Genomic DNA, 25,154 nt, shown 5'->3' with positions numbered 1-25,154 from the left:
TCTCTCTCCAATTGTTTCGACTTTACAACAATGTCAAAATGTGACAGATGTAAAATACAACTGACAAAAAATCGCGGCAACAAAAGCTTTGAAACAATTTAAAAAAAAAAGTGCACTTTGCGGTCAACCATAAAATATCATATTACAGCTCTGCAAGCTAGTTGCTTTATTCCTTTTAATCTGTTTCCTCAGTTTTGGGAACACAGTTTTTTCCCCATACCACTTTTCCTGTCCTAGTAACCGAGATTCGCTACTAGAATGCGGAGATTGAATCTCCGATATATTTTCTTTTTCCTTCTCCGCTCCGTTTGTTTTCCAGCTTTCTTTCATCCCTCCCGTTTTCTTTCTGTATTATTTCTTTCATTTTTTTTTTTTTTGTCTTTTTTTTTTCCTCTCGTCTCTTAAGGGGTGAAAAGTTTTTATTTGTTTTTTTCCCGTCTCTCGGTTAGTGGACGAGTTTTAGGGGTGTAAATATGAGCCGCAAACGAAGAAACGGCAGTTAGACGAAGCTGGCCGGGGCTGCTCGTCATTCCTAGTACAACACCGGAATTTCGACAAAGAAAGCTTGGGGATGTTTCTGCGTTCTGAGACTCCGCGACATGCTCTTTCTTCCCCCATAGCGAAAAGTAAGACAGGGGGCGGGATAAACCTAAGTGAACGCGAAACGGAAGAGGTAAGAAGGGGAAAACTTTGCCGAATGGCAATTTGCGTGAAACGGAATTGCGAAACCGGCGCCAACCTTGGTAATGCTGCTCTCCTACCGCGTGTTCCACCCGCCAACATCCCACACTGAAGAAACTTTTGTTTGTTACAGTCACTCAGATTTTATTTATAAAATGCGGTCATCGTTACAATAATACTGAATATCGTTGAAATTACTACAAAATTCAATACAATTGGCTGTTTTATTTGATCAGAGTTGTTCAGTTTGTTCATTTGATTAATCCGTTCAATTTGAAATGAAAATGTTGACTCAAAATGCCTTTATTTGAGTGAATAAACACTTTTTGGACAGTTTTGAGATGTTTTAGATATGTTTCAGGAATTGAGTTTTTTATTTTTTTATCTTCAATTGGCTCGCAATACGAGAATAATTCTACAAAATAAATAGCGGCGGTGGACGTGTCAGAAAGTTTTAGCCCTGTTTCATATATTTGACAATTATGTAATACGCAGTATATTTTGTGAGAATCGTAAAAAACTAAAATCAAGATTGTACACTACAGTGCACAAAAAATCGAACGAGTTAATAGATTTTTTCAGTCATATAATGATTGAAAATCAATTTATTATTCCACCCACATCAAATTATCTTAATTTTTACGATAAAATATAGTAAAACCTAACCTAACCGTAATAAAAAAAGAATGATAATACCGTATTACTGTATTTTAAGTTACAGCTACATAACTAATGTTGATTTTTTTCCAGAAATACATTTTTCTGTTATATTAAAACATTGAAATAGTTAAGGACCGTACAGTAGCCACAACTACAAATTACTCGGTATGGTTTCGAGATTCGATGCTAATATTCTTCGCTTCTTTTGAAATCACTGATCTTTCTTCCACACCTTGAAAGTGTAAGAATTTTTTTGTAATCTCGTTTCATTGCCGCAGAAGATTGATTACCAACGCTTTACATGTTTTTTTCATTCAATCTTTAACAAATGAAACCTTCGGGGAAGGATCTGATGGTTCATGATTATATATTATGTTATGGTATACGTCGAAATTAACCGTAATTATCAGTGGATGTAGTTCATATGTTTGAGTGTGTATTACTTGCAAAATATTGCAGAAATCTGCCAAACTGATTTCAAAGTTTTATTTCCAATTTCAGAAAACTATTCAAGATCACGTAATAATTTTCGATAATTTACAGTCTTTGGAAATCATTACAATTTTTATATAATCTGCGTTAATCTCCTGACAAAATCATTCATAATGATCTAAAATCTTGAGAAATTCATCCGTACAATCTGTCTAAACGCAATTCAAGAATATTTTGCACTCGTCCGTTAATACATTTCAAAATACCCTGAACTTCTTTCCATGATTCTTCTAATCCCACTTAAATTCTTGCAAAACCATTCTCCGATATGGGCTATTCCGCGTCAACCGGATCAGTCATCTCTCAGATATTTTTTTAATTTGGCATGTGGATTGTGTGTGAGGAGTTAGATTTTTGTGCCAAAGCGCGAATCTCATAATGCAAAATTCGATTTTTTATTAACAATAACAAATTAGACTCCCATTTTTTTCAAAAATTCATAACTTCGGCAAAAAATTAGATACGATATTTTTTTTTTTTTCAAATTACGCGAAAAGCTCCATAGAATTTAAAAAAAAATACGAAATGTTTAAAAAAAGTTGTGATCAATTGTTTATTTAACAATTAATTTTTCAAAGATTTTTAAAACAGTGACTGACACGATCAAAAAATTTTTTTAAAATTCTGACATGTTCCTTGAACTGTACTACAACCTGTGAATTAATTCCAGAGGGGTGTTTTTCTTCGTTTTCGAGTAAAAAATCATTAAAGGTGTCGATGCGCACGAAATTGCGGCGCGCCGAGTCTCTACGTAATGGCGGGCGGCCGGTTGTCGTCCACCGCTACCCCGCGGTGGCGTCGCAGCGTTATTTTAGAGTCATTTTCACGATGTAGGACATGATTGAAGAATCTGAAAAAAATACTGTACCTTCACAAGGCCTGCTCAAAGCGATAAGTGAAGTTTCAAGAATGTGTTTTTCACCGTTTTTTTATTACAGAGATTCAAAATAACGGTTACACACCATGAGAGTGCACATAAATGATAATAATTACATAACTTGCTACTTATTTTAAAATAAAAACACATTCCTGAAACTTCACTTATCGCTTTGAGCAGGCCTTGTGAAGGTACAGTATTTTTTTCAGATTCTTCAATCATGTCCTACATCGTGAAAATGACTCTAAAATAACGCTGCGACGCCACCGCGGGGTAGCGGTGGACGACAACCGGCCGCCCGCCATTACGTAGAGACTCGGCGCGCCGCAATTTCGTGCGCATCGACACCTTTAATGATTTTTTACTCGAAAACGAAGAAAAACACCCCTCTGGAATTAATTCACAGGTTGTAGTACAGTTCGAGGAACATGTCAGAATTTAAAAAAAATTTTTTGATCGTGTCAGTCACTGTTTTAAAAATCTTTGAAAAATTAATTGTTAAATAAACAATTGATAACAACTTTTTTTCAACATTTCGTATTTTTTTTTAAATTCTATGGAGCTTTCCGCGTAATTTGAAAAAAAAATATATATTGTATCTAATTTTCTGCCAAAGTTATGAATTTTTGAAAAAAATGGGAGTCTAATTTGTTATTGTTAATAAAAAATCGAATTTTGCATTATGAGATTCGCGCTTTGGCACAAAAATCTAACTCCTCACATACAATCCACATGCCAAATTAAAAAAATATCTGAGAGATGACTGATCCGGTTGACGCGGAATAGCCCATATATCTAAATTGTTCCTATTAAAATAAATAAAAAAAACGCTCCAAAATATGTTAAAACAATAGTATAGTTTTTAACTGAAGTTATCCGAGTTGATTTTTAAAAAACCATGTAATTTCTAGATCGACTCTTCGATTCTCTAAAATCTGTCGAAAGTTTCTCGTAAAAGATTAAAGTTTTTTGATTCAACGCTAAAAGTTTTGCACAAGTGAATAATTCTTCTTTCTTTTTGTTCTTTCACTATGTTTTAGATTCGTGAGATATAAGAAGAGTAAAAAAGAACCATCAAGCCGCGTTCAACTGTCCGAACTCTTTGAGGATTTTATCGACTGAGGAAGCAGAATGTAGACAAAGAAGAAAACCAATCGAGTTCCGAAATTCAAAGGCGGTCACTCGATCTGCATAAATCGACTCGCGCTATTTCTTCCTGGTCTTTGTGTTCGTTTTCTCTTTTCTTATTTCTTCACGCAAAAGTGCGAGCCCGTATTCGTCCGGTCCGAAATTAGGCGGGAAGAAAAATCGTCACCATGAGGAAAAGGAAGCTGCCTCGAATTCAGAGGTAGAAGAATCCACGGGCTGCAAGCTCTCTGCAACAAGATCAAGGTCAGTCCAATCTTCAATTCTATTTTACTTTAACTCGGAGTAGCGACGATATTGGTCGAATTGTAATGAAATTCGTGGAACTTTTAGTTAAACTCTTGAAATCCGAGAAATCAATGAAAATTTTCGTCAATTATAATCAATGAGTTGAAGACCCCCCTTTTTACATACTCAGTAAAACTTTGGTCAAGCTTTCAATGTTGATGAAAAATCGTTGGGAATTGAATGGAAGTCAAAAACGTCCAGGAATTCAGGAAACTGGTGTTTAAAAATAGAAAAATGTGGAAAGTATTAATGGGAAAAATGTATTTGAAATGGTCATTGAAATCCACGGAATTTTCAGGAAGTACTAGTAAATATTATGAGATCTCATAAAATTCTGCAAAACTTTCGAAGTTTGTTAAAATTAACAAATTTATATGAAATTCGATAAAATCTCCAAATCATTTCATGACAAAATCATTGCAATATCAGATATCTAAAACAATTTCGAAAACGAAAGTTTTACTCGAACTAATTAAATTGCACTATGATCTCCATTTAATATTAAAAATATGATGTGTAAACACTTCAAGGATATATTCAGAATTATAAGAAGTTTGTGTACAATTTTTTTGAGGAATATTTCACGTAATTTGCGGAAACCCTAATCAAAGTGTTAATCAAATCGAATAACTCTGATTCGTCAACAAGTTTGCAGTAAATTGTAGAATTCTAAAAAAAACTTTTGAAAACGGTTCGTAGCTTTAAAAATAAATCGTTGAGAGTTGATCGCATAATGAGTTTGAAACTTGTAAAGCGTTGTCTCAAAAGATGTTTCAGAGGTTGGTTCGAAGATTTCTTCGAGAAGAAATTTATGAACTATTCGATAACCACGCAAGGTGGACTTTTGCTGCTTCTTGCCACAGTCCATAAATTCACTTCGGAAGAAAGGAAGAAAATTGAGTTATCTTGCCCTTACTTGGAAGAAATATAGACTCGAATGTCAAGAGTAATATCCTGACAGGGAAGAAACGAGCTTCTCACCATGCGATGACGTAAATTGACCGTCAGGCGTTTATTCGAGCGTAAAATAAGAACCCCATTTTATTTCGAATGAGTCGTACCATATACGTTTTTTAATTTCCCCGAAAGCACAATATTTACTCGCGTTTTACTTGATCGAAATTCAGTATTTACATTTCAGAATATAGAATATAATCTCTGACATTATTTCTTGCTATCAACAGCTCAGTTTAAGTTTTTTCAAAAATATCATAATAATCGTCCACCAACTCTACCATGGTAAACACTTGAATTAACATTTTCGCACAATTTTACGTTCGTGCAACAATATATCGATGAACTGAAAAAATGTGGCAAACTGTAACCATAATCCTCTTGATTTTCATGGGCCTTGTGCATTTATTCGACGTGCCTTAAACATTGTAAATCAACTGACCGACAACTTGAAAAAAAGAAAAAAAAAAATTGTGTCAATATGTGTTCTCAAAAGATCCAAAGACACTAAATCTGCAAAAACTTACGCTTTTTCACCTGGAGTACATAACTTTTTTAATTTTCGATATTGTTCCGCACAATTCGTAAGAGATACTCAATATTCGTGGTACTTTCAGGGAATAATAGTTGCGCTGCGTGCGTGATTTTCAGGATATAAAAATACAATCATTTGTCGTGAAATGCACAATATTTATTACTGTACTATCATCCGTCGGTTGTGAATAATCACCGAATGGTGTCATCAAAAAATTGGACCTGCTTATCGAGAAATCCTATAAAATCGATTTTCGTGGATGAACTTTGAGTGTGCTTTTCAACCCTTGAACGGCCGAGTTGGCACGTAAGAAAAAACACGTGTCCAACGTTTTTCAATGTACTACAACATATCCAAAAACGAAGTAGATCGGTGGAGTGCATCTCGTGTGCTTGCCTTGTCAGCGCGATTGAATCGACAACGACACTCCTGAATAGACGAAACACTTCTGTCGCAGATTGGCGGGTGGTTTGACGCCCCGCGGGGTGGCGAGCTACCGGTTTTCCCATCAGCCCCGGGTCCATGGCCCCCGGCTGGTCACGCCTTCGCTGGTGGTGGTTCACCGCTCTGATCCTGGCCGTATGGTGGCCGAGAGCAAGGGCCGACTGGACTCGCCCCGAGACCTCGGAGCATCGCCTGGTGCCGAGGGATTCTCAGCGAGGAAACGAGGTCCTAATTTACCTCAGAGAACAGTGCGATCACGGGACGAACGTCACGGAGATCGGCGCCCTCCTCAGTCGCTACAATTCGACTCTGACCCTCAGCATGCTGCCGAAATCCGGTGAGTGACGTTGATCGAATCATCGATAAGTTATTTCCTGATTTCTCGGGTAAAATATCCCGCGTTCCGAAGGGTTTGGGACTGTACAACTGCTGCGTAAACAGTGTCGCGCTGAGTCCAATGGCTTCAAAGTTGGGGAGAACGTTCTACTCAATGGGCTGTCCGGAATATGTGACTCTGAATGTAAAAAAATTCGGCCGAACGGTTTTTTTAGCGGGGATGAAAACAAAATGGTCGGAAAATAGAAGCGTAACAATATCGAATTTTCAAAACATTCATATTGTATTTCACTGCATCGAAAATTTATCAAAAGTATGAGAAACCGGATACGATTTTTTTTACCATTCTTTGTTTTGGCTTGCTATATTCTTATTCATTCTGATAGTTCCATAAGTATTTTGACTTCCTATGCTTTGTGACTGTTCGGCATTTCGAGTTTCTACATTTTGAAATTCGATGTAATAGATTTTTTAATCGGAATGAATCATTTAAAATTTTCAGAAGTGACTTTTCGATCTTGATTTTATTCAAGTAATCGGTCCTTTTAGTTTTCAAATATTTTCCGCGCATAATTTTGTCGAGCATAATCCAACAAAAATACTCACAAATAAGATACTAATATTATCGTACTATCGTATGACATATGAAAATAGCTTTAAATTTCACCACAACTAAATATTCGACCTCTCTGAAAAAATTTAGATCGATTTATCGAACAAACTAAAAAAAAAACACATCTACAAATTTTTAGTAAAGTATTTCAATTCAAATCGTAGCACTGATAAAATTAAAATCCTACGTTCAACAGTCGTTGGCTCTTCTTAACGTTTAACTATAAATCGCTCTTAACTGATAGAGGGTTGACTTTTATTCGGGGCGAGGGGGGGTTGGTAGAGGATAATGTGGTGAAATTAAAATCCAGTAAATGCTCGAATACGATTATTTTATATTTTAAAATCCTGCTTAAACGTACAGATGGGAATGTTTTCGTGATTGTAAGTCCTGAAAACTGTTGTTTTGCGAAAGATACTTTTTACCTTAAACGTAAACGACATTTCTAGCTCATTGAAAATCAGAAAATCAAGCGATACAGCGGGTGACTTGATGGAATTTGATTTATAGGCGTGATATTTAACGTTTGAAAAAATCGGGATCGCTGAATTCCGACTGAATGTCAACATTTTTTCAACTTCTATGACCGCTAACGGCGTGAAGTTTCTTCGACAATTCTTTTACACTCCTCCATCAGCTTATCACGGCTATTTTGCTATCTTGGCTTCGTCTTATGCTTATTTCAGACAAGTTCACAGCAGTAAAGTGAACAAATGGCGCGAAGAAATCAACAAATCGTTGATGTATTTGATGCCCCTGAACTTTAAGTATCTTTTATTCTTTTTCCACTCATTGTAAATTCTGAATCTTGAAGTTTTTCCAACGGATTCATATTTCATGAAGCTGAGGATACGTCGCGCAAACAAGTTCTGACCCAAAGTCAGATCCGATAAATTATTTGACCGTTCAACAAGGAAGGTAAAATATATACAGGGTTTTTCATTTTAATCAATCCAGTCAAATATCTCGACAACCGAAAGTGTTAGTGAAAAATGTTTTGATCTGATCACTAATCGAGTTTAGGTGGCAAGTGTATCGTACTTTTTGGTGCAGAATTTGATTTCTTTTTTGATGACGATAAAAAAAATATACTGTTCCGTTTGAAAAACCAAGTTGACCTTCATCTGACTTCGGCGGGTCCATTTACGGAAAATCTGACTCTGTCATCTTTTTTCTGACTTTAAACCTAACAACATTTGTCTAAAACGTTTTTTACACACATTTTTCGTTCGCAAGATATTTAACTGGATTGATTAAAATGAGGCACCCTGTATATAAAAAAGAAAGGTTATAAAAAGCCCCAAAATAACAAAATTCATAACTTAACTACGATTCGGCAGAAATCAGGAATATGGTAAAGAAACTTCGTCCTGTGATCCGCGTGAATTTAATTTTGATCGGGAGGCCTGTAGCCGCTGAATTTTGACGGTGTTAAATTAGCAATTAATTTCCTGAAAATCCGCTCACGAAAATTCCATACGTTTCTCGCCAATTAGCCGCCGGTCCAGTCCCATTGTTATATTTATTCGCGATTCGAAAACTGGATCAGAAAAGCTGGCAGCTGCCCTATCGATTAATTCCCTGGTTAAAGCAAATAAGCGAATGAATGAAGTAAGGTCGTTGGGTTCGGCTAAACGGGGACAGCGGGAATAAATCACCCTTTTCACACTTCTCCTTTTCATTGTTAACCGCACACTGTGGGCTCGCTTATTGTTACTTGAGGTTTACGGAGCAGTTATCCTAGAACATTTCGTGCCCATTAAGTGTGAATCATATAATTCGCTATTAACGTAAAACCAATTCAATTTTGCAGATAATCAAGTCAAATTCAGAGCAAACATTTGTTATCTTTTCTAATTTTGAGAGACTGGAATTATAGAAGTTATCATAATTACGGTGTTCGTGACCTCGTGATCCAGTCAGCTTTAAGGGATGTCGAAATAACGACCGAATAAGCAAATGGTATTTTACACTTTTTTTTATCCCTTTTAAGTAACAAAATGATTACAAAATTTAGAAAATCATCGAGTTTGCAAGTGCACTCGATTGGGCATTGAGAAAAGTTCGAAAAATTGGCGGACAAACTTCAAATATATTTGGAATTGAATGAGCATGCTCGCTTTGAGGTTATTTCTTACAACTGCTTACTAACGATATGGATTTTTTCCATGAACTTATCGCAAATTTTTCAGCGGCCAAATAAGTGTGATCATTAGACCCTACAATTTCCCGAAGTTCCATGCAATTTCATCGCCCAAAGGAAGAAAAAAGTGTGAAATACGTGAATAGCTGAGTTTGTCGGTAAAACAGGAACACCTGTGATCGATTCATTGAAACCGCTGTATCGCTGACGAATTTCACTAAAGGGCTGAAACCTGATTTATGAAAAACAGATGACGTGAAAAAATCTAGACATCAACGACGAACTGTTGAATAATTTTATCATCGCTATTTGATCTGGCTGACTAGGTAATAAAATGTCGATTTCGAGTGATCAACGGGTGCTAAAGAGGGCGCATTTTGCTTTGTGCGTTTCGTTTCTCTCCGAGGCAGACATACAATGCCGAGGGAAACGTGCAGGTATTGCGGTCGAACAGTCAAACAGTAATTAATGACCCCCGAGGTCCAATTTAATTACACTCTGACGGGTCCTCGGCTCTTCGCAACGGCCGCAACGCGCTGCAACTCTCCGCACGGACAGCGGGAACTTTTAGGGGCTGAAGTTTTAAATCGGGGAGCGAGTATCCGGCTGTTTGACGGAGAGCAGACCCGGATTTTAGCCAGCGTCCACCGCACCGCGCATTTACACAATCCGTGTCGAGGACAAAGGCGATTAAAGCAAATTTGACGAATTCAATTAATCTGTGTTTCTACAGCTCCAATTTCAAATCCTCTCTGCCTGTTTCACTCACAACGCTCGGGAAAAAATTTCTTTGTAATTACTTAAATTTGATCCTGGCAACGAAATTTCTGGGTTAACATGCAACCGAACAAACGGTATCAAAAAACAAACACTTTGTTTCCGAAATAAAACATTTTCACACAAGATTCAAAGTGGAGGGACGTTTTTTTTCTAAATTTCGAAACAGTTTTTCTATTTTTTATCTGTTCAAAATTTATTATCATACATACCGTAACCCCGATTAGATTACTGATTTTTCTAAATTCTATCTCTAGTCTTAAAACACACTCACGATTTTTTTCAAAATAGTACAAAAAGTTTTGAGTAGGGATGAAAGTAGAAAAAAACGATTAATAAATAGAAAACATTATTTAAAAAATTTTTAAAAAAGCGATCTCATTCTTAATCTTACGTGAAAATATCTTATTTCGAAAACAGAATGTTTTGTGTCTTGCGTTGAAAAATGTAATAAAAAAAAACAATTTTTCTTTAAGATTGTTAAGGATTGTACACAGAAAAAATTCATCATGAGATCAAAAATGTCATGATCATTCGGCTACTAAATTCACATGGGATATCCCGTATATTATATATAAATACATTTTTGGTGTGTTAAATATTATTTGTTTCCCGGAAGTGAGTGAAATTCCATCATCTGTGAGGATAGTCGGCAGCAGGCGAGAAACGATGTGACAGAAATATCAAAATTTATCCGGACCGCCAAAATGTCGACGATGAATCTGCGGAACTGAATACTGTCAAAACATCACATCCTGACCGCAAAGTTTTCCCGAATTTGGGATCAGAAGCATTAGTTGCTGCGGTACTTCGCAACTTGATCGGGTGAAAAGCCAACTGACAATCTGTCATCGACAGTTAGCGAGTTTCTGGTCGCTGGCTCAATCCAATCGATCATCCAAGAGGTCAGGCTACACACGCATGAATAATAACATAGCAAATCTCTGTGCTGAGTAATCTGTTGATTGATGCGCTTTAACATGTTTCGAAAATCTTTGGTAAACATTTCCGTCGGCGTAGCAAATGCAAAATTAGCTATCGAGTCATGTTCCGAGGATGAAATTTCAGTTTTATCTGTACCTGAATGAAAATGAGTGCTGACATGTTAAAAAAAAAAAATAAGAATGCTGTATTAAAAAAGGAATATGTAATGTTTTCAATCCACCCGTCGGTTGAAGATCTCTAGTAAATCAAGCCAAAATTTAATGGTCGTTGGAATTTTATCGAAAGACCTTCAGAGATTCATTCGTACTAAATTCTCTTCTGATAAAATCAACGTCATTCAGAGGGATTCGATCACTTTCAAACTCTAGTGGTACTGACCAGTCGTTGAAATTTTTCAGATTGCATGAAAACATTCAGTCACGTGAATTTCGCCAGAATATTTTGAATTCATTATCCTGTTTTGGAAAGCTTAAAATCCTATGACGTAGAACGGAGTCAATTTTAAAATCCTCTGAAAAATGACTAGAAACTTTTCAAATTTCCCTAGCGTTCAATTACAACGTGAAACAATTTCCAAAACTTTAAAATCCTATCTGATTCAAGTAAATAAAAGTAAAACTTCACGATGATTTTTGTGATTCTGAAATTTTAGAATCTGGTTCACGTCAAAATCAGAAAATTGTCAATCCATTGGTTGTCGTAATAATTTTTTGAGACACCTGTAAAATGTAGATTGGACATCAAAGTCTGAAAGACGAAGAAAAGTTACACTGCTTCGAATTCGACGAATCTTCCTGGTGAATCCACCATGATGAATCACGATCTCACGTTTATCAATCGAGCGTAGCACCTAATGTCTTCTCTGATAACATAATGGGGATAATAATAGCATGGCAAGTTGAATTCTGAAACTCAGCCATATCCTCTTCAATCTGGTTTCATTAACGGTGTTGGCTTTCCTCCAATTTCGGGATGACAAGCGCTAACCGCGGCATAATTTCCAGGACTCGACGAGTGCGAAGGATAAAAAGTTTCTAAAAACGATGATAACGACTATAGGGAAAAAAAATTTTTTTTAATTCAGAAACGGTCCAAAGTTATTCCCTCGCATCGCGCGCTGTTTACGCGAATGAAACATAGCAGCCTGTCACACGTGCCTTCCAAGAGGTGGGGAAAAAAGTGACCGAAGAGCAGAAGTGGGCCTAAAAAATGGGGAAAATTAAATAAATTCACGTGGTGTCAGGGACGCGAAAACGAGCGATACGTGCGCCCAAAGTAATGCTGTAAGCTGGGTACATTTCATATCTCTTGCAGGAATTGGGGGGGTCATTATCATACTCTAAATGGGCCGCCGGTCATACCCGTGTCAGTTTTCGTCTAACAAGCCTGGATTACAAACGTTTTCGGCGGTGAATTACTTTTTTCAACCGGCTTTGAACTCTCTAAATAAACCCTCAATTTCAGAGACCCGTGGGCTATGTAAACTGTGCGAAAAACAGGGCGTATGAAGAGATGACAAAAAAGTGAATTTTCTCATGCGCCATTTTGAAAGCTTGTCTTTTTCGTCATTTTATGCGTAGTCACATTTTTTTTTTCCTCCATAAAAGTTCTCCATGCCCAACAAATTCCCCGAAATATCTTTACCGAAGACCGTGAGTGGAAAAATTGCCCGCATTAAAGTCAGAATTATTTTTGTTATACGTAAATATTATTAGTTATCTCTGACAGATTCCCAGATGCGTAATTTAGCAGATATTTTGCTGACAGCTTTCACTTGGAATTATTTGCTTGAGTTTTGATAGCAATTAAGGACACACCTTGTTCTAATATTGTTAACAATGCTTTGCAACCATTGCCGTCTTTTTGCTGGAAATTTTCACGCATGTTGTTATCTGGGAAGTTCTTCTGGCAAATATTTATGACATTTCTAGATTTCTTCACGATTGAAATTAAAACGTGAAATACTTCACGGTTATAAAAAAGCTCAAATCAATGCACGGATTTAAAAAAATAACAGAGTAAGCGCGAAAATAAATGTGAACAGTCTTATTTGAGTGTCATGCAAAATGGCCAAATTCCCTTTCACATAAAAGGTAATTTTGTATGAATGAAATAGTTCGTTCAGTACGTAATTTTCGAAAAATAGTGATTCTAAACCTTATTTCCAAACGCGCAGAAGTGTAAAATTCATTCTCTTCAGGTTTAATTTTTTAAGGCAAGCTACCTTTGATGAGCTGAATTTGTTTTCAAGTGCTAACCAATTAGGATTGAATACAAAACGGCTGCCGTTGTCTCACCTGTGATTCTATTTCGGCCACACGATAATTGAAGACACCATCAATTAATCGAACAATATCTATCGAAATTGCTCGCATTGATTTCGTAGTCTAGTGTGATTGAATGTTCATTTCTGATTTTTCACTTCTCTCTCTCTCTCTCTTTTTATCTGTCTCGCTCTTTCTGAATAATTCTTAGTTTTCCGATTTGATAATAGCTAAAAGATCCAGCAAGGAACTATTCTAGATCAGTTGAAAACTAGATCGATTCCAGAAAAACCGAGTATTTTGTACTTCTTAACAGTTGCGAACCGACAAGAAAGACCAAATCAAAATGGCCGCTGTTGTCCCACCTGCGATTTTATTCCGGCCATAAAATAACTTCAAATGCCGACAATTGATCGAAAAATATCGCACATGAAACAAAATGATGGCAAGAATCGTTTGATCATGATTTCAGCACGAATATAAACCTGCCAGCTGCGAAATCAGTGAAAGAAAATTACTCGATTTCCCACCTATTCGTACATCAATTTCCATTTCTGTTAGCTCCCTTCTATTTCTCTAGCCCTCTTAATAATCCTTGTTTTTGCAATTTAATAAAAGGCAGATGATCCAGTAGGGAGGCTGTAAGGCCATGCGTCAAGCGTATTATTGGCCGACTGCCACCCGCCCCCGGAGCCGTGAGCGTCCTTGAGTCTTGCGACCTCGGTTATTCATCGGAGGGTCAAAAGACGGCGCTGTTATACGCGGCTGTTACTCTTCGCTCACGTAGTCATGAAACCGACATTATGGCCTAGGCCGTGCAGCAGCGAAGTGTAATCTCTGGAAGACACACGTGTATATTTGTATACAAGAGATACGATACACGCGACCATTGCCGACGAAATCCAGTCGCTCAATTTCACCTCCGGCAATTACTTTCTCTTCCCTGTTTACTCCGCGCGGTTTTACGAAAAACTTGACTGCACCCTCGGTGCTCCATCCCCTCCTTCTCGCGTCCTCCGCGAAAAAAAAAGAAATTGGCGAAGACCCGGTATCCAAACGAGGCTCCCGAGCTCACTGTAGCCGGGATTCTGGAACCAGGCATAATGTACAGGACCAAAAAACCGACCCCTCGAATGGAGACTGACTGTTTTACGTTCATTTAAATCGTGACTGCGGTGTATAATTAAGTATTCTTACAGTCGTTTGAGACCAAATGGAATCACCGGCTGGATAAAAACAAATTTTTCTTCAAACTTGGAATAATTTTTTATACTGAGAAATTTGTTGAAAACATTACTTCACGACATTGATATTCAACATTTTTTCTGTTTGTATTAATTGTTTCTCTAATTTTTCGCATTTACTTACCTACTTTCTTTTCCGACCTTGCTCTCTTATTTTTTCTCTCATGCATAAATTTCACTTCTTCGCATTGTTTGGCGAGTAGATATGTCAAAACTTTTGCCGTTCTTTTTTGCAAGTTTTCACATGATTTTTGAACCGGTTGTTTTTTTCTCTGGCATTTTAAATACTGTGACAATGCATTGATTTTATTATAATACGATATTAGTTTATACCTGATTGTTAGCTGCCATCATCTGAGATTCCACCTCAAAAAACGTTGGAAAAAAAATTAAAGTGCACCAAAATGCTGCACCGATCGGAATACTGAAAATCGCATTGAAATTCAGCGTGGAAATTCGATTCTGGACCCTGTGTACAAAAACCTTTGACCTTGAGAATAATTTGTCGGCGTCTGTATCGGAGCATAAATAATTGTTCTCGAGTCACCCTGAGCCTTGAATTACCAGCGACTCGTTGGCTGAACTGCGGATCTAGAGTATTGATTAATTCAAAGCACAGGTAAAGCTTATTAAAGTCAACCCTGAACTCGTATATTCACTTTGCCGGGGTGAGAAACTCGCACTCGGTACACTCAAAGGTAACTTTTTGCCGGGTGGAGAAGGGGTGCCAAAGTACGCCGCTAGAAATTCAAGTGCCCTGAGCAAAAAAGCTCGGATATTCTTTGGAGCCAGCAGCTGGCTCTAACGATCTGGATGACGCAGTGTTCGCAGTCCGGCATGTGGTGAAATGATAAAGAAAATAAGGCGCCTCTTATTGCAGGCTGTTGCTCATCGCGTATTCCGCGAAAACGGCAAACAAGCAACATACGGTGTTGCAGAGAATCCCGATACTCGTGATTTTACCGAATAACGAGCCTATAAGATCTGACGGCTAGTTTTAGTTTTGATGCATAGTTTGTCTCTCAAATAACATAATCATGTAGTTTTTTTTTTTTTTTTTTTTATGTTCTCAAACAAAGCGCCGTGTGAATGAATATTAATTGAATAAAAAAATAAATGTTCACATTTTCAAGCAAACATCTCGCTGAGGTCCGAGACACCGAAATTTACGTGAAGTCCCATTTCATGAGTCTTTATAAGGTACATAAACTTATCTTCACGACTTTGTTCGAAAAATTGGACAATAAAACCTTGGTAACTTGAAACCCTTTAAACCAGATGGGTGACACGTGCTGCGTATGAAGTATTTCGAATTGATAAACTCTTGCATCGTTCACAATAACTGTACGATTGATAAAAAAAATAAAATAAAAAAACAGCTATAAAAGTAAATCTTGACAAACTCTGATACGAAGGTCTCAAAACATGAATATCCATGTCTCAGAATCCCATCGAGGTACTCGCAGAAATCGTGAAAACTAGTTTCTTAGCCCATTTATTTATACGACTCTCTACTCGTAAACACGACAAACCAAGACAATGTATGGTAATCTGATTTAAGTCACAGGCTGAAGATTGAAATTAAAATTTTTCACTTCTACCCTTTTCGGCTAGTTATTCATTTTCCAAGCGTCTTTTCCGGAGCCTACTTTCAGTGCCAACACTCTCTCAGAGTCCCTAGCACATCGAGAGACGCACCGCCCCCAAAACCATCGCTACAATCGCGTCTGCGCATAACTCGGACCTTGGAGTGCATATGGACGGAAGGTAATGCATAACCAGTCACCTGACTACGTGTTCCACTTAAGCTGCATCGATCCTGCAGCGCTGCACTTTCTCCCTCCTCCTCCAAAATCCCGATCAGTTTCGCTTTGATCGTTCCTCAAACTATCTGATAGTTTCGATTTGCGTTGATTAGCTTAGGATTAGCTGGTTCCGAACCATCCCGGGAAATAGTTCAACCCTTCAGATCTAACATCCATTTCGGTTGAAGGAAAACTTTTTTTCAACTGCAAAACATTTCTTTGGATCAAGATACGTGAAAACTCAACCTTGAACCTAAATTCCATCGTAATCAAATCGTCGGGATATAGAACGTTCTTAACGTAGTCACTTAATTCTTACGCCGTGAAGTTTTTTCAGAACGTTACAACCTATTCTGAACTTCAATCAGGCTTCTCTGGATTCTCAATCCCGTCAAAATTGGGTCATCAGGATATTGAACAAACTTCTGGGGCGACACAAGAGTTCTCAACGCTGTCACAACAAATTTTGCGAATATGTCAAGCGTTAAGCTGACATGGGAGAATAATCAAATAACAAGCAATGTTGACACCAAGGTTGACAAATATTGAATTTCCACAAACAATCTCCTCAATACTTTTTCTCGTTCCAGAACCGCACGTAACACTATCGCGTCATGTGGCGATTTGCTTTTAAAACTATTTTCATCAACAGAGAAACCGATAAGAGAAGATACATTCATCAACAAAGTACGCTATATTTCATTGGAATCAGATAAACAGCCCATTCTCCGGGAAAAAAGAAGAAAAAAATTGAAACTACGATAATGGTTGAAAAATATCTTCATTCCAAACTAGCGATACGGATTCCAAGCCAAAAATCAAAATCTGCAGACAACCGTTCGTACGCTGTGACACGGGTACAAAATGACAGCAGCAGCTATTCTGTCAAGACGGTTTTTGGTCTACGGGTAACACCGAGGGTAATAATTACGTATACAATTTTGAAACAGGTTTGAAATTGACGAAGGCGTACGGCGTGTCTGCCAAGTGGGTGGCTATAAATTTCAACGTCAATTGAGGCAAGGGGTGAATTAAACTCAACACATCGCTTGGTAGAGTCGTAATTCACGGATTCAATCAACTGAGTTTCAGCTCATGAACAGTTTATCGAACGTTTCCCAATATCCATGCACACATTATTTCAATGGCTCTTCGAAACCAGAAGATGCTGTTCGATGTGTTGAAATTGGATGGAATTTATTTATTCCGATGTTGGAAAATTCATCGACCTTAACATCAAATCATTGCGTGATCCGTTATACCCAAACAACAAAAATTTTACAGAGAAATGTATTCGGACTTGGAAGCTTTAAAATTGAACATAAGGAAACAGCTTGAAGGAACAGCCACTCGAGAATGTGACAAGTTTTTTTTTCATACCCCATTCCGTGAGCACTCAAAACGTTTCCAATTGCAGCCATCGCCCATCCAACACATTCGCAAGACGATCATGGTGAAGTTGTAACCGAAGTATGTACGAGTCTGGAACGAACTGAGTTAACGACTGGCAATGAACACGACATCTGCAGATAATCCCCTCCACCCAGAAGGATTAATTAAAGTCTTTGAGTCCCAAGAGCCGGGTGTGTCGGTACTTTGGATTGTCTCGCTCAACTTTTTGTATGACTAACTTCGGGTTTCGAAAAGCCGGATACCTTGATGGAATTTCCTCTCTTTTATTGCCGATTGGAGCCAGTAAGGGATATCATATTCTGTTAAACCAACGTTGGGTAGGATGTCAAATTTAGAAAGCTTTTAAACTGGAGGAATCATTAATGGTGGAATTGAAGGAGGGCGAAAGTTATCAATGCGGACAATTGATTTTATTCCTGCAGTTTTTAAAATCAACTTTTGGAGAGTCGGAAAATCAACGATGAAAAATTGTCTCCTCATATTTTCATGTACAGAGTGAAAACTGTATGCAGTACAATTGCCAGATCAGGAGACCCAATCAAAATGAAACAAATTCAATGTTTCAAATGTTGCACAAACGGATTTATGGATATATAAATTCATACGATTGACTTTAAGTTTTTGACATGAATAAAACTGAAATTTATAGGCAATTCTATCTTCAAAACAAAACAAAACATGGAATAATTGATAAAAAAAACGGTTCGTTCATGAATAGATAGATGGATAGATACATAATTTTTTTTTTACTATCCATGGGACAAGTCCCTCGCGTTAGTAGGATAATCATCAGTAGTAGCCGTATAAATACAAACATGAGGAACATAAATGCGATAGCGAATTATCGAAGATCAGTGTAATATAGAAACATAACAGTAGAATGAAGATTGTGATACAAAACAGTCTTTTGAAATGGAAGTTAGACAGTACTAAACTAGGACCAACAACTACAACTATATAGCGAGAAGTAAGATATACTTGATGATTAGAAGACCGTCAACAATGAAACGACCATCATAAGACGTAATGTGAACTACGCATCGTCTGATGAAGCCTTTCTACTAAGTATTTGTTGTCGTTTGATAGATGTTGGCAGTTCTTCAAGTCTGATGGTGGATTTATCGATCGGTAATATCCTCACGCGCCATCTGTGGCGAAATACAGAATTGAAATTCCGCATTTGGTTAACTATAAATTCTTCTCCGATCATCGCGGCGTCCAGACGTTCGGGTTCCAGCGCTGAGGCAGGTTCGCTGTCTCGCGCGCATGCGCAACGCGAAAATTGACGAGGGGACTAGCTGACGAGTCTGCGCATTTGAATCGCGTAATCAAGTTGGATCCACGAGAATAACGATAGGCTTACAAACATACAAGCTATTTGCGGTGAATGAATAAAAACCGAAACGTATGATTAAAATGTGATCGGTGTAGTTTTTCTCTGTTTCTCTCCTTAACTTGTATTGAAATAATTTCGGTATTCTTGGTGTTTTGAACTCTAGATTCTAGGTTCAAATCAACTATTGCTTTTTTAAATATTCCAACTTACCGAATCATTGATGCATTTTGAAGTAGATTACACTAATTCTTAGCAATATTTATACCGTTTACATTCTACGTGTTCCAATTCAAGACAGATTTAAAATGAATATTGGTAAGTTTCTATAATTGAGAACTAAATTTTATTTTGTCCGATTCCTTTTTTCTACTTTTATTATTTGTCCATTTAAATTCTTAGTCCCGGTATTGTATACGGATTTCCATTGCGATCGCATTACTTGAGGTATTCGCGTGTGATAAAGTAACTTTTCGAAACTTCACCATCAAAAAAATTCTCTGCCTCTTATTTTCAATGCTTCGCGTTGTACGACTATGAATGTATAAACGCAATACAGCTTATTCTTGAGGTACGCCAATATTGTCTGGGAAGTTTCGATGAACTTTTTTGCCATTCGACTGTCACCTCGATGAAAAAATTAAACCCTTTTCAGGCCGCAAGTTGAAGAAACGGCCAGCGGCGTCACTCACTTTTATTTTAGAGAGTATTCAAACGGTTTTTACCATAAAAAAAAGTTTCAGGTCTTCCTGTACCTCCGCTTTAAAAATGTATTCTTCTTAAAAAATTCCAACGAATCTCGTGTGTTTTTTTCAACGTTTTCGAGGCAGTCAAAAGTCTGATTTTTAGATTGGAGTCGAACGATTTACAATTTGATTTTGAGATAGCGTACAAAAATCAATGAACCTTATAATGTTAAACTTGTAAGGTTGAATAGATCGTTGAATTGCCAAATAGAGAATTCCAAATCCAAGGAACCAATTCGAGGGTTCAAAAAATTTAAAAGTGTTTGCCAATATTTTATATATTCAAGCATTCTGAATATTAAATTATGAGTTTCGAAATTTCGAGTTTATATTCGCAATCAGTGAGTTCCAGAACCTAGGAAACTCCAATTACCACAAACCACGCAGAATTTTCGCACCTTTCGGCTACCATTTTGAATCCATCGTTCCAAGCTCCGTAGTTTCGAGATTAGATTCGTAATCAGCGACCCCAGAAACCCCAAACGCTCGATTTTCATATAAATCACACAATTTGCATTCGGAATTTCTTGGTTCACAAAGTCGAGGTAAAATTGGCAACCCGCGGTGACGCAAAAAATTCGCAACAGCTTTATTCACTCAAAAATTATTTTTCACGCTTCGATATTTCGTCAATGTTAAAATTAATTAAATATATTACGGTACGAACCCTGGAATTAATTTTTTAATTACGCAGAAAAGAGCGTCGGCAAAGTATCGAGCATTTTATTCACCATGCGTGGCTTTTGTCGGGACGGTCATAATAGTTGTTATTTTAAATCTATATATTTGAACCAAAAAAAAAAAAAAAATTGGACAACTACGGGATGATAAATTTATTTCTTGAGCAGTTTTTTTTTACGAGGAATTCGATGGTGATAGAATGAAAATTATAAAAATAAAGTTTGGCCCCTTCCGAATTTTTTTTCTTGACCAAATTGGAGTATCGATAAATTAATCCGTACAAGTTTCATGAACATAATTTTTCTTTTGGTAAAAAATGATCGACTCGGAAAATAAATTTTCACTGTTTTCGAAGCATATTTTCCAAAAAATGATCATCGTTTTCTGCTTAACAAATTACTATTCTTGTGAGCGATTGGTAATAGAATCGTATTTATACTTATCGTGTAAAATATCGGAATGTTTCTGTAAACAGGGTACTTTTCAAGCAAAAGACAATTATCTTTTTTTTTCAAACGTGCATCAAAAATAGTAAAAATTGATTTTTCGAGTCATCTATTTCTTAACGAATGTAAAATGATGTTCATCAAACTTCTACGGGTGGATTTAACGATTCCCCAATTTGGTCGAGAGAAACAAAAGAAACAAAAAATTTCAAAAAAGTCAAATTTTATTTTTACGTTTTTTTTTTTTTTTTTATTATTATCGTATTCCTCGCAAATAACTGCGTGAGAAATAACAATGATCGTTCCTGAAACATTGAGACGTCATGTCCCTGAAAATTTGGTTATACTTTTCCCTCAAAGGCTCAAATATCCAAATAAATTTTTCAATTCCAGTGTCATTGTATCGTTATGAATTTCGGAAATTTTTTATTGACGAATCGAGACGCTGGGGAAATGTAAAAAAATTTTCAACGGAAATTTAATCACGCAAAAGCATCTCTCATGCGGCGTAAATTCTACATCATTTTGCGTCGGTTCGTCTTACGAAACGTTTCCTCTTTTTTGTTCTCGACTCACAGTCACCTGCGAGACTCGCTCCCGAGGGCTTGGTGCACTCGTCAACGCCCTGGGACGCAACACCACCCGGGCTCTGATCGCAACCGTAGAACCAGACACGTGCGAAGTTGCCGCCAGGCTTGCCGACCTCTGGGACAAGCCACTGATTACGTGGACCTGTCCGCTGGTGAGTAAAGTTCCACATTTTCTATTCACCGTGCAACGTATTTCACAGCGCAGATGACGCACCCGCGTTCTTGGTTTCGACAATTTTTCAGAATCCAGAAATGAGAATATACAACTTTCTCTATATAAAACTTTTGAATCCACGAACTTTTCGATTGTGTCCGTGTGTATTTTTTATTTTTTTTTTTTTATTTTGCATTTACTTTTTTATCTTCTTGACAAATACGTCAGATGAGATGATTACGTGTCTTGTTACGAAGCGAAGAAGAAAAAACGAAGATTCAAGAATTTTGAATAATTATAAAGTATCAAAAAACATCGGTCCGATGTTTTTGGTAAAAAAAAAAAAATCAAAAAAAGAACGATCTGATCAATTACGTTTGTGGCTTTTATGAAATATTCTGAATTCAAGGATTCGATGGAATTTCGAAATCTTTCTTCTCTATCTTTGGGAAGGAGTGATTGCTACGTAAAAAATTGATTAAACATTGATGCAGATTGTTTTTACTCACAATATCAACATGCTTTTATTTTTTTCTTACCGATTTGTATAACGCTTGTGACCCGTAACGAGGAGAAAATTGAGTTTGTTAATTGAACGAAGGTGAGTTAATAACCCGGCGTAACTGATCTCCGCATTTCTGATATCCCTTTTTTCCCCCGTGGAAACTTTGGAGAAATATTCAACTCCCGCGTCAGGGTCGACCTAGTTTAATGCCAGCCGACGAGCAAACTTCCTTATTTAACCCGTAAGGGTCGGAGGATGAGTCGCCGTCTCTGATCCCTCTCTCTTTTTTCCCGCTCTTATCTCTCTTGTTTTCTCACCGAGAGACTCGACCGTTCCCGTCTTGCCAGTTTTTCTCTCCTCCGTCCTTCCGCACTTTCGTCCGCTATTTAACACTGCGTGGAAAATATATGTTTAGCCAGAGATCCCCGCGTTACTCATGAATGACTACACTTTAATTAATGAGACACGGATTTACGCCCTGGGTAACTGAGTTCCTGGAATTTAACCGGGGGTGGGTGGAAAACCACCTACTCACGATAATGGCCCTAGTCTAACAGCTCGGTGGTTTGATAATTACCAGCCGTCAGGTTTCAGGGACAAGATCACCTCAAATTACGACGGGTCAAGACGTTGCCGAGGACGTGGAAGGGTTGGACAGCCTTTCGTGAGGCTGGTTGCCCAGAAATCGATGCTTCTTGTCAATTCTACTACGCGATAGACGTACGATTGGGGACAGCGAATCTGAGACGGCTTATTTTTTACACTAGACAGTTATGTTGGCAACGCAGAGAAACCTACAGCGCCACAGTCGGCCGAGCGCGCAACAAACTCAATCTCAATAAACATAACATAACCCATGACCGTCGAATCTAACCTTAAAATACCGCGACGATGATGACTTGTTGGATTGACACGTATTCTAAGGTTAGATTCGACGGTCGTAGGTTATGTTATGTTTATTGAGATTGAGTTTGTTTCGCTCTCGGCCGGCTATGGCGCTGTAGGTTTCTCTGCGTTGCCAACATAACTGTCCAGTGTAAGAATTTAGTCGTCTCAGATTCATCGTCACCAAGTGTACATCGAGTGTTTGCATCGAACCATTATAATCGCGAACTACGAAAGAATCTGTTAAAATAAGAAAATCGAGCATATTGAAATTACGAAAAAAAGCTACGACATGGATCCCACATTTAGAATCACTTGAACCCGCTTCGAACTACTTAGGAATCATTTTGAACTATTTGAAATTAGTTTTAATCTGCTTGAAATAATTTTCAAACAGCTTTAAACGGTGCGAAATCGTTTGTCGCTTGATCTGTGAATAAAAAGCTCCACGCATTTGTTTTTATCTGCCGTTACTCATAATTTGGGGATTTTCAGGTCGAAATTTAGGAATTCAAAATGGTGGATCGAATTTGGCGATGTGAAGTTCGAGAAATTACTTTACTCGGACAAAATTTGGTATCCGAAGGTTTTTTGAGAAATTTCATAATGTCCCCAAAGTAGAAATTCGGTAATTCGGAATGTTTGACTCTCTGAATCTGCTATTTGGAATTTTCGTTTTTCAACTTCAAACCCGTAATCATCATTCTCAAAAAATGCTGGTTGCAAAGTACTGGTTCGAATCAAATTACTATCTTCATTTGCATCGGACATATTCTATCCACCATTTTGAAATCACAAATTTTGAGTTCAGGTTCGCGATGAGGGACCTCAAGAACCTTCAGTTCCCGAATTCTGGATAAATCGGAGATACGGAAAAAATATTCAACGACAGATCAAGTGAGAATTGATTTCAAACGGTTTTAAGCGGTTACAAACTTATTTTACACTGCCTGAAGGTAATTCCAAGGATTTTATGACAGTTTCTATGTCGTTTTCAGACGATTTCAAGAAATTTCAAACTCATTCAAAGATTTTTAAATAAGTTTTCAATTGCTATAAATTATTTAAACTAGTTTGAAAATGAATACAAATCGTTTTAAAGTGGTTTCAAATAGTTTTAAACGATTTATAAGTTGCTCAAAGCGATTCTAAGTGATTTCAAATGGCTTCGAGCGATTCGATACGACTTCTAACCGATTCTAAGCAAAAGTGTTTCACGATTCCAACAAGTAAATAGGCTACTTTACAGCCTACGTAATAGCCAACTTTGTCGTATAATAACTTTGACGATATAGGCGATAGAGAAATTTCAGTTTCATGAATTTGTAAATACGTTAAAGTATCATTGAAGAGCATCAACGAATATGGGCACGGAGTTTATTCTTCCCGCGGAAATTGCTCGTATTTTTTATCGAGTGTAAGCTGGCGCCGATACAATGCAAGCCGCTCGAAGCTATACATGGGCTAATCGTTTCCTGTTACATTGTCAAGGGCTGAAGGAATTCCTGCGTGGCGTAGATATAATGTTGGTAAACGGATCCACGGCTCGTTCGCTGACGCTTTCAGAGCCAAGCTTTCATATCTGTTCAAACCCGGTGCCAGTCGATCCATTCATTGTCAGAGCTCTGTGAGAGATCAGCGCTTTGACAAGGTCGAACGTATTGCCTATCCGATGATGGATAACTCCGAACCCGGCACGGAGTTACGAAGCTTTTCAGGCTCGCTCAAGCTTCCGAAGCTTTTTTACATTGCTCACTGCTCTCCAAAAATAGTGACTCGCGATTCGTTCTTCTTTTCAGAAATCTTACGTACGATCCTGAAGTTTCATTGATGAAGCTTGGTCGAAAGCTCAAATTGTCAGAATCACTGAATTAAGACGAAGAAAAAAAATAGAAAAATAACGAATATAAGTCGGATGTAAAATATTTTTCATGCCCAAGCTAGCTTATAAAAAAGATTGATCTGCTATTCTGGTGAACTTATTATCAGACTTCACAATGAGTATAAGCGAAAATTTTTTAGTCTTAGATCAAAATTATTGATACATACGAAATCTTAATGAACAAATGGATTCGGGATCGTCAGGAGTACACAAAACGAGAGTTATAATTCTGTAAATCTGGTTAAACAATTTAAACTCCTCGAAAAATCGATCGTTTCAATTCTTTTTTTTTTTTTCGTCATACCTTATGGCTTA

At 37.4% G+C, this 25,154-nt stretch overlaps 1 protein-coding gene across 1 annotated transcript in view; it reads left to right on the top strand.

Annotated features, from left to right (window-relative positions):
- The window catches only part of LOC124183360 (retinal guanylyl cyclase 2), a 141,685-nt gene that overhangs the window by 80,637 nt on the left and 35,894 nt on the right, over positions 1–25,154 (top strand). The window contains exons 3-5 of the mRNA XM_046571763.1: positions 3,751–4,102; positions 6,091–6,414; positions 21,402–21,565. Coding sequence (XP_046427719.1) covers positions 6,156–6,414; positions 21,402–21,565 — 423 coding nt within the window. The 5' untranslated portion in view covers positions 3,751–4,102; positions 6,091–6,155. The remainder of the gene's footprint in view (positions 1–3,750; positions 4,103–6,090; positions 6,415–21,401; positions 21,566–25,154) is intronic.

The sequence above is a fragment of the Neodiprion fabricii genome, chromosome 5, assembly GCF_021155785.1.
Source record: "Neodiprion fabricii isolate iyNeoFabr1 chromosome 5, iyNeoFabr1.1, whole genome shotgun sequence".
NCBI lineage: Eukaryota > Metazoa > Arthropoda > Insecta > Hymenoptera > Diprionidae > Neodiprion > Neodiprion fabricii.
Note: the sequence above shows the minus strand (reverse complement) of the source record. Positions and strands in the feature narration are given on the sequence as shown.